Below are 10604 nucleotides of genomic sequence, written 5' to 3' on the forward strand. Positions count from 1 at the left end.
ACATATTTGTAGAATACTCCTATTTACGTAGATCATGTATTCTAAACATTGTAGTTTCAATGAAAAAAGTAGATTTCGTTTTCTACTTCGTAGAATGTCATTTCTACTTTTTTTAGAACATAATCTGAAATTTATAATTTTAACTTTTTTATAACTGGAAAATATACCATTAAGTTCATATAGATATTTTAACAAATGTTACTATTTTTCCAAATTTTTTTTGTTCGTAAAACTATTTATTAAAATTATTTTCATAATATTTAAGGGTATTATAGAAAAATATGACACAAAATATAGATTAGTCTAAAGGGACATAATTACTATTTTTTTGCTCTAAAAAAACAGTTTTCCCTAAAATATATCCGTGCATATTGAATGCATCGAATGAGGTATGTCGTACTTTTTAAATATTTATGGTTACAACTAAGGAATGTCCACTGAAGTTATCGATGAGTTCAGTTTTATATAAAGTTGTTTTGTTTGTTTTATAAGTGGGAAAATGTGTTACGGTTTGCAAGATTAATTTTTAATATTGAAACCACTCCAAAGTGGTATTTTGTTGCGTATGGTACTTGTAGGACGACAGTTCATCCATTTGAAGATGAACTTGATGATGATAGTCCACCTCTGTTTCATTGTGGCGGATGCAATGGAAACATCTCTAATGTTGTGGCTAGGTATTTTGTGTTTAATATAAATTCTCATATAGAGTATTATTTACGTGAATTGATCAACGGTTTCAACGTGTTTAATATAACATCAAATATACATACCAATTTCTTGAGAATGTTAAGTAGGATCTTATATTATAAATGTATTGAAGTTAATCTAATATTATTGATTAATTATGTTTTTTCCGACTTATTGATTAATTGTGTACACAACTAAACTATACTTAGTAATTAATATTATTTTAAATCCCAAAATAAATTTATATTATATATACAAGTATTATAATAAAATCTTTTTAAAATTAAATATTAGATATATATATATATATATATATATATATATATATATATATATATACAACTCATATATGGTAGTCAGTTTCAAAAACAAAAAAAAAACTCATATGGTAGTTTCTCTTTATAATTTTTATTTTTTTTCATAATTATGTGATACATGTGTTAATATGATTAATATAATGAAATAAAATTGAATGTTATTCTTCAGTTATTAACTAATCAAAATTTCTCTATCAATTTTTATCAACAATCAAAAGTATTATAAATTCAAATATATACAAAAATTATTTACCGCAAATATATTTAAATGATTTTATCCCGTGATATCGCATGATGCCATCTAGAAAAAGAAGAAGAATAGAAGAATTACTATGAGTTTAAAGCAGAGACACTTCTTGAGCAACGATGGCGGAGACAAGAAAGAAAAACTAAGTAATGATATATTACTGGAACAAAAAAAACTAGAATCAGAAAAAGAGAAAGAAATAGATCAAAAGGCTAAAGGAGATGTAATAAGAAAGATAAGAGAAACAAGAAATATAAAGAATCTGTCGTTTGGATTAATTTCTCTCAATATCTTAATAATAAAAAGCCATAAAGAATATAAAATAAGATAGTGCAATAGGCCCAAATTTCAAATGTTTAAACGTAAGAATAACACATAAAAAGTACTAAATTAATTATCACCCTGATGAAAAATTAAAATACGAACACATATGTTAGATTTAATACTGGATAATATATCAGCCGCACAAGGTGTGAGCAATTACCTTGTTATCTATTAAAAGAGAAGATTAATTCTTTACTTTAAAATCAAATTATTTTGTGAACTCTCTTTTTCATGAATCACATCATACAAATGTTCTTTATTATATAGTTTATTAGAAAAAAAGTATAAAGAAAATTAATAATGGAAATTATATATATTTGATTAGTTAAAGGTATTGCTGTAATTATCCATCATACAAACTAAGGTCCACAATATTCGTGAAATACAAGTTTTGTGGATTTTTTTATGGTAACTCATTATTCAATAGTATCAAATTAATATTTAATATATTAACTATATACTTTTTTTCCAAATACATGATTTTGTTTGATAGTTAGTCATAATCAATCCTTAAATTTAGGAGATGTCTATATCCTTTTGGCTTGGTATGCAAGTTTATATATGATTTAATATTGTTCGTTTCCAGATACAAGATATATAGATTAAATAGTAAGGATCTAATGTGTTATCCTAATATGTTAGTTTTGCCATAATATTTTTCAGACATTAAGTGATCTACATATTTTGTAAGGTATATACGATTTGAACATTAATGAGTATCATTATATACTCTGTGTATTCAAATACTCTACTTACCGGAAATCGGCTAATTCCTACATCAACAAGGTCCGACGATCCCGGTCAGTACATAAACATGTGACTTGTGCAAATACATACATTAGCACGCAGATACTTTAAATTTCATACATGAACTAAAAAAATCAGTTTTTCATACATTGACCAAATTAACTGTTAGCCAAAAGTGAGGGAAAATGAAATGTCTGTTATGTATCGCTTACCTGTCAATAAAATATATTATGTGGCTTTTTTTTATTTAAATAATTAATAACTCATTAAAATAGTTTTTAATTAGGTAGTAGGGGATACTCGAACGCATGCACAAAGGGGTTTTTAATCTCGAGTTAAACCAATATGCCAAGCTTGATCTACTGTTTTACTCACCTATTATTTCCTCTTTATCTCTAATAAATATTTTATTCAGTTTTTCCATCTTCTTCCTCTTTATGTGTCTGTAATTTTTTTTTATTTGTTGGTAAAATCATGTGTCTGTAATTATCATCCAAACAAAAAAAAAACAGTTTAATTCATTCAGACGTTCCATCTTCTTCTTCCACGTCTGTCTCATCATCCAAACAAAACCAATAAGTCAATTCGTCTGGAAAATAATCAAACGATGAAAGATGAATAGTTTTTTTGGTTTAAAGAAAGATGCATAGTTTAATTCTCGTGTTCAGAATTTAAAGAGATTTAACTTTTTTTTTTTTAGAAATTCGTATTTGCTTGCAACATATGTGTCTTGCTTATTTACCAGTTTAAATGAATTATTTTTGTTTGTTCTATAGAGAACAGTAGATCTTATGTGACTCAAATAAGCTTCGTTATAGGATCTTGCTTATTTGTAAGTTTTTTGTATAGATGTACACTTAAAAGCATCACATTATAGTTCAAATCCCATGAAATAACTCTTCTCGTTTCTTCCATAGAAACTTTACATAGTAGATTTAACACTAGCGTAGATTTTACTGAAATATTGAGGATTTTTTTTTTGTTTTGATGATACATTGATAGTTACAGAAAAAAAAACAGTGATAATTACAGACACATGAAGAGGAAGAAGATGGAAAATCTGAATTAAATATCTATATTGATAAATAGGAAATAATAGGTGAATAAAACAATAGATCGAGCTTGGCATATTTGTTTAGTTCAGATAGCCCTGGGCATTCGGGTCTTCGGGTCGGGTTCGGGTCGGGTCGGGTTCGGGTCGGGTCGTCTCGGGTCCGGGTCTTTCGGATCTTGTATTTTAGGACCCAATCGGGTAATTTGAATTTATCGGTTCGGGGTCGGTTCGGGTCTTGTCGGGGTCGGATCGGTCCGGGTCAGGTTTTCAGAGAACCGTAAAAACCCGATAATTTCGGTTTCCTTCGGGGTCGGGTCGGTTTCGGGTAAAATTCATCGGTTTCGGGTAAAATTCGAAAATTTCGGATCGGGTCCTACGGATAACCCGAAAATTACACCACTTCCATGACATTACCTACTTTAAAACCTATACTATACCACAATTGAACTTGACAAATGAGCATGTTTAACACAGATCAGAACCATACATATCAATAAACGTTTAAAACATCAAATTCAAACTTCCATGTTCCACAATCCAACACGACAAAGTCAAATAAAAACATCACAAACTGAAACATAAAGGTTCTGAAAACACAAAAACAACACCAAGGCAAATGTCCAAAGCGAAACAAAGGGGAAAACAAACAAGACTGAGACATGGAGAATCATTTTCCAGTACACGAGAAGCGAGTAATCAGTTTCCATCTCTTAAGTCTCTACTGATCTACTCTCTACTCTCTACCACCTGAAACTAAGAAGTAAGAACATTAAGAACGACAAGTACAAAGAATGACAAGTAACATTCAGATTAAAAAGTACAAACTACAAAGAATGACAAGTAACAACTAACAAGCTTACGGCTTACCATTGCTGCCATTTCTTCACTCATGAGTCATGCCTAAAACCAGGTTCAAATTCTAATAAAATGAAAAAAACTAAAGGTTAGTAAATTACAAGTAACAAGCTAGTAACAAGCAGTCAAACATACATAAAACTTGGAAAAAATAATAACAGAGATTCGAAATTACCTCTCATAAGATCATCTTCTGCCTCCACCTCCTTAAGTAGTTGTTCTTGTCTTATAATTCCTCTGTCACTGACTTTAATTTCACATTTTAGCCATTGCTCGGTGCACATTAACACTTCTATCATGTAATGTGTCAAGCAGCTTCAGCTTGGATCCAAAACTCGACCACTTGTGCTAAAAGCAGATTCAGAAGCAACAGAACTCACTTGCATTGCAAATGCATCCCTAGCTAATAGTGATAGAACCGGATACTTACNACATCATACTCTGTACCATTCATCACATGATGATTCTCCGCACTCTCTTTCAAATAGATATCCAACTCGTTTGTCTTTTCCTGAAAACCAGCTTCTTGGCCAAGCTCCTCATAGATGTCATTCATGCTCTCATATGCAACACCATTCCCAAGTACTGTTCTCTGAGATACTTCTTCAACAAACAGATCTTGAGACTGAGAAGAGGTACCTTGAGACTGACTATGATGAGACGCAATAGTGGACCCTGGCCCTCCATTCTTGTTCGCGTTGTAAATGCTGTTGTACTCATTGAACAAATCCCTCAAAATGTCTTCGGTTTCTTTAGCTAACTGAGTCGCCTCAACACTCTCTTTTCCATACAAGTTCTCAAAACATTTAGTTACAAACTTCATCTTCTTCGTTGGGTCAAGAACACCAGCTACAATGATGAGTTTATTCATCTCCACTTTCTCCCCAAATGGATCCCAATACTTGCCTAATTTTCCTAGCATAGATGCAGCTTTAGACCTCAATATTGCATTAGGACCAGGAGCAGTGCTTAACCCACTAATATTTCTCGTGACTGTGTAGATAGCGTGATAAAACTTGTGCGCACAGACTGAAGTTGAAGCTGACAAAACCAATGTAGCTTGGTAGAAAATGATTAAGAACTGGACTAACCTATCAACAGCTTCCCAATCCACTTTAGTTGGTGGTCCAATTCGTTTCTCTCCTTGCACAAACTCGTTGAAGTAATCATTATATGGCTTGTCTTCTGCTTCCATCTTCTCAAAAGCCACTTTAAACTTCATTGCCTGCTCTAGCATCAGATACGTGGAGTTCCATCTCGTGGTGACATCCAGAGGCAAGCTTCCTCGCTGAAGTTTTCCTGACTCAACACGCTGCTCAAAGGCTATTTGTCTCTGCGTTGAAGACCTCACATACAAAATACCATTTCGAATTGCATTTATACTGTTGTCAGCTTCCCGCAAACCCTCCTTGACAATAAGATTCAAAACGTGAGTATCACAGCGAATATGTAGAAAACGACCTTCTAGAACCATCACATCATCTCCAATCTCCTTGAAACCTTCCTTAAATCTTGTCATAGCTGAACCATTAGCTGTAGCGTTATCCACAGTGATGCAAAACACTCTTTTGATACCCCATTCTTCTAAACAATCAAGAAGAACCTTAGAGATAGTTGATCCTTTATGATCAACAACGTTCTTGAATCCAATGATGAGCTTCCTTAACTTCCATCCAGCATCTACGAAGTGAGCTGTGATTACCATGTAGCTTGCTCTTGTATAAGGCGCAGTCCAAATGTCAGTAGTCAATGAAAGCCTTTGCTTGTTCTCTCCAAGTATCTTCTTCATCGCCTCTTTCTTTTTCACATACATAACTCTCCCAAGACCATCATCTCGTTTGTAGCTTCCCTAAAGACTGTTTTAGATACCTTGCACACCATAAGATCACCATCTTCACCGACTGGAGACATCACACCTTGTGTACCAAACCTATTCGCTGCTTGCCACACCTGGAAACTCTTGCAAGCGAGATTCAAATGCTTTGACAAGCTAGTTGTTCCAGACTTGCTCGCACTTGCCATCTCTTTCCCACAGTAGTTGCAACTAGCTCTGTCCTTATCTTCTATCTTTTTGGTGAAATGATCCCACACCCATGATCTAGCTTTCTTTGAACTACCGCCTTCATCTGTTTCTTTACGCTTGTTTTTATTTCGAGAAATTGGTGTCCGAACTTCATCTCCGGAAGCATTAGTATCATCACCATCATCGCACATTGGATCAACTGTCGCCTCTGGATGTTCACAAGACGCCATCTATATGATACACAAAAGAAAAAATTACAAACAAGAACTTGAAACAACAACTCCAAATTGAACAAGAGGACCGAGTTCGAGAGTTAGCTTCGATCGACTACGAGACCGAGACGCCTCTGATGGAGGAGACGACGCTGAGCTTCGAAATTGGCGCCTTGGTTCCAGTTTGTGGTTGAATCAAACGAGATATACAATATTGATTGAGTATCGCTTAAATTTCGGGAAGTGGAAACGAGAATTTGGGAAGTGGAATCGATTTGAGAGATAAATGGAAAGTAGAGGAATCAGGAAAGGATTAGGGATTTAGGTAGCTTAGGCGCTTAGCATGTTTCGGGTCTTAGAAAAACCGACCGGGTATCGGGTAAGATCAGACCGGGTATCGGTTCTTCGGGTCTTGAACAAGGCTACCCAATAGGGTATTTTAGACGGGTCGGGCAAGGATCCGAACTGGGTTTTTCGGGTCGGTATCGGATCGGGTCGTCGGGTACGGATTTTATGCCCAGGGCTAAGTTCAGAGATGAGAGGTTTTTGGAACCCGGGTTTGAGTCTCCCCTACTTACTTTAAGTAACAGAATTTTTTAATAAGTTATTATTTATTATTTATTTAAATTGAAAAAACCACGTAAGCAATACATAACAGCCAGCTCAAATTACATTTTTTTTTTCTAACGGTTAATTGGTCAATGTATGTAAAATCCAAACTTTTTTAGTTGATGTATTAAATTTGAATTATCTGCGTATATATGGATGTATGTATCTGCACAACTTACGTGTTCATGTATTGATCGGGACCGCTGGACTTTGTCGACGTAGGAATTAGCCGATTTTCCCCTACTCACTTATACTATATAAACAATATGCATAAGATGGAATTTTAACACATTTTATTTTGATGCATAATAACAGATTTGTCAAAAAATGGAGATACCAACCTGAGATTTGTTTTCATATATGTAGAGTTTTGAAGGTCTCATAAACGAGTGTTTATTTAGGGTCTTCTGTTTCGCATACAGATCTTCACTTGAGACAAAAGTAGATCGGGAGATTAATAACGCAAAGATCAAATTTCAGTTTAAAAGATGTGAAATTTTAAAAAAAAAAAACACTAGTAGAGGGTGTTCTCTGACAACTGATAAAACCGAATCCCTTTTTCTTTTTGTCAATGATCAAATGAAGGGAACAAAATTCTAAATTAATGGAACGACATCGTCTCGACTCGGACAATTTTTTTAAAAAAACTTAGCTAATACTATATTAATTTCGATTGGTCCGACCAAACAATTTGTTAATTTTATTTTTATGATCTAATATCTAAATTTTAAATGCTGGTCTATTACCATGCATTGCAAAGCTTTTGAATCAATCCTAAGTGATTACATACATAACCGATCAAATATATGAATATATGTATGTTATTTTATATACATTACAGTATACATTTTTATAATTATTCTTGCGTAGGTCTTATCCTAGTTAGTAACTATTTGGAGTTCCTTGAAGTGTGATTGAAGGAGTTTTATCTCTTGTGCGATGATCTCTAACTTTTATATTTTCCAAAAAGTAAAAAGAGTTTATGAAAAACTACAAATGGTATAACTTTATCTTTTAACTAAACTGCAAATCAGAATTTATGAAAAGAAACAACAAACACCAATGTACTGATGATACCTGCAAAGCCTATCCAAAAACAACAAACGTTTACCTCAAAACAACACAACATACCAGAACTGAAAGCAAGGCTGTCTTGAACACGAGGTGGTCATGCGGTTCTGCTACTATCGTTTTCAGCAGATTTCTTGATTGATTCAAGAAGATGCTCTATTCTGTATTTCATTACAGGCTGACCATGTCGTGTCTTTCTCATCATTTTCCCCTTTGCTACTCTCCTCCGCGACTCAGCCTCTTCTTTGGCTTCTTTCTTCGCCTGAAGTGCAGCTTCTCTCTCAATCCTTGATTTCTCCATATCTTCACGTGTCTGCTTGTACACCTCCTCTACACCAATTCTCTTGTGAGAATTACCCTTGCGCTTATCATCATCACCTACCACTTTACTACTCTCTCCAGTCTCATCCTCCTCTTCACGAAAGCTCTGCAGCTTCACCTCTTTGTCATGCTGCTTCATATATAGACTCCCTGAACTTGCTCACATACTTGGCATTCTTGTAGAACTCTGTTTGTTTTTCTGAAAAGATAAAAGTTAGAGTTCATCGCAAAAGAAATAAAACTCCTTCAAGCTTTACTTCACTCCTAGTCTGAATCCATAAGGAGCTCCAAATAGTTCTCTTCTGATGCTTAATACAATAAACATACTCAGTTACTAATTATATATCCTCTACTTCTTCTAATCATCACACATACTACATGCACACTGTATGAAACATATCATCATCCTAGAGCTAACGTTCCTCCTAATACTCACATCAGCAAAAGGCAGCTAGCTCCATCACGAGGACTAGTTAAAAGTTTTAGTGAAAAAGATCATGTATTTCGAATAGGGTAAGTGAGAAGAGTCACTTACTGATGAAAGCAGGGTTGTAGTGACTGTTCTTCGACTTCAAATTGGCGAACGTTTGGAGAGAAAGACCACCGCCTCCCAATCTCTTCATGTTCTTCTTCCTCGAGCTATTGCTTGTATCATAAGGCTCATTATGTCCATCTCTTTCATAAAAGTTCATCTTCGCGTGAATATCCAAGCTACAAATCTCCACTATCGAATTTGTTCTAGAGTTCTGAACAACAGAGCGAGAAGTTACAAGAAAGGAGAAGAAAATTATGAACCCTAATTGTAATCGGCTGCGAGCTGAGGAAAATTACTGCGAGACCCTTATTGTTTCTCTATTATTTTAGATATGCCCAACTAATAGACTCACGAATTTATAATAAGATAAATAATAAAAAAAATATTAAAAAAGAATATGAAAATATTATGAGTAACTCATAGAGAGGCTTTTCTATTTAATTACAATTGTTTTATTTTTAATCAAAATTTAAATATATAACTACAAATCAGCATTTGTAGTATCGGGTTCAATGAACAAGCTCTTGTATGTTCTCTGTGGCTGTGCATGATGTTAAGAAGAGACTTGTGATTGTCTAAATCACCATATCAGAAGCTTTCTTCCCTTGAAATGAATGAGCACTGATTGTATTAAGGGATAGCAACTTGTAGAAAGCTGACATATCCTAAAATTATGCATAGACTGATGATCACATTTGTCTTAGAAAAGTAATTAAAGCATGCAATCACAATGTCATTTCAATCCTGCTCGTGATGATAATGAGTATCTAATTAGTATTGATCCTAATTAAGAGCAAGACCTACGGATATTCAATGTTAATCCTGTCTACCTGTCACGATAAACTAGGACTAAAAAGAAATTAAATGTCAGCACAACTTGAGTCAATAAAGCTTTTATTTCAATATAGCTTCTTCATCTTTGGTAACCGGATCAGGTGAAGGAGTTGACTCATCCTGATGTCTTCCAGTTTTTGCTTCATCTGTTCCAATGTGTGTTTTACTTATCAAAGTGGTTATATCAGATGGATCTGATTCACCACAAGATGTGTCACTTGGGGTAAGCCTGCTTGTTTCTTTAAGGATGTCATCCTGCAACCAAGTGTGGACTTTTAAGCCATTATTATGTGAGTTTCTGATCATTGAAGTTACGGAAAGGAGAATATCAACATTACCAGCAACGAGACGGTTGCACATGCACTTAAGAACTTCAAGGGTCATCCGAGCATCATCTAAGCTCCTGGTGAATCATATCCAACGTTTAGTCCTAAAACAAGAGGTGAAAACAAGAGATTTTTTACCTGTGCGTTTGATCTCCTAACCCGAAGTATCTAGCAAGTTATGACATCTACATTGGTTAAAACAGGAAAAACTTTGTTAGGTTACAAAAGAAGCTACATGCTTGAGAAGACGATAGAGAGAGACCTTCATGTCGCCAGTCTCTTCCCAAACTTGTGAATCAGCAATGGAAGCGTATCGATAACACTACAAGAAAACACACCGAATTCCGACGGATCTTCCGACGGACACCAAGGTCGTCGGACATTTGCGACGGAATACTGACAAATTTCCGACCAAATCCAAAAAAATTAAGTCGTCGGA

The 10604-nt window shown here is 34.4% G+C and overlaps 1 protein-coding gene and 1 pseudogene across 1 annotated transcript; both read right to left on the minus strand.

Annotated features, from left to right (window-relative positions):
- Positions 1–4489: 4489 nt before the first annotated feature.
- On the minus strand, positions 4490–6487 carry LOC106330074 (zinc finger BED domain-containing protein RICESLEEPER 2-like). The gene is made up of 3 exons (XM_013768632.1): positions 6104–6487; positions 4665–6032; positions 4490–4582 (listed from the first exon to the last, which is right to left on the minus strand). Exons 1-3 carry the CDS (start codon positions 6485–6487, stop codon positions 4490–4492), a joined length of 1845 nt encoding a protein of 614 aa, XP_013624086.1.
- A 1598-nt stretch (positions 6488–8085) lies between these two features.
- On the minus strand, positions 8086–9219 carry LOC106334047 (annotated as a pseudogene).
- Positions 9220–10604: the final 1385 nt, after the last annotated feature.

This window comes from Brassica oleracea, chromosome C3, assembly GCF_000695525.1.
Source record: "Brassica oleracea var. oleracea cultivar TO1000 chromosome C3, BOL, whole genome shotgun sequence".
Classification (NCBI taxonomy): domain Eukaryota; kingdom Viridiplantae; phylum Streptophyta; class Magnoliopsida; order Brassicales; family Brassicaceae; genus Brassica; species Brassica oleracea.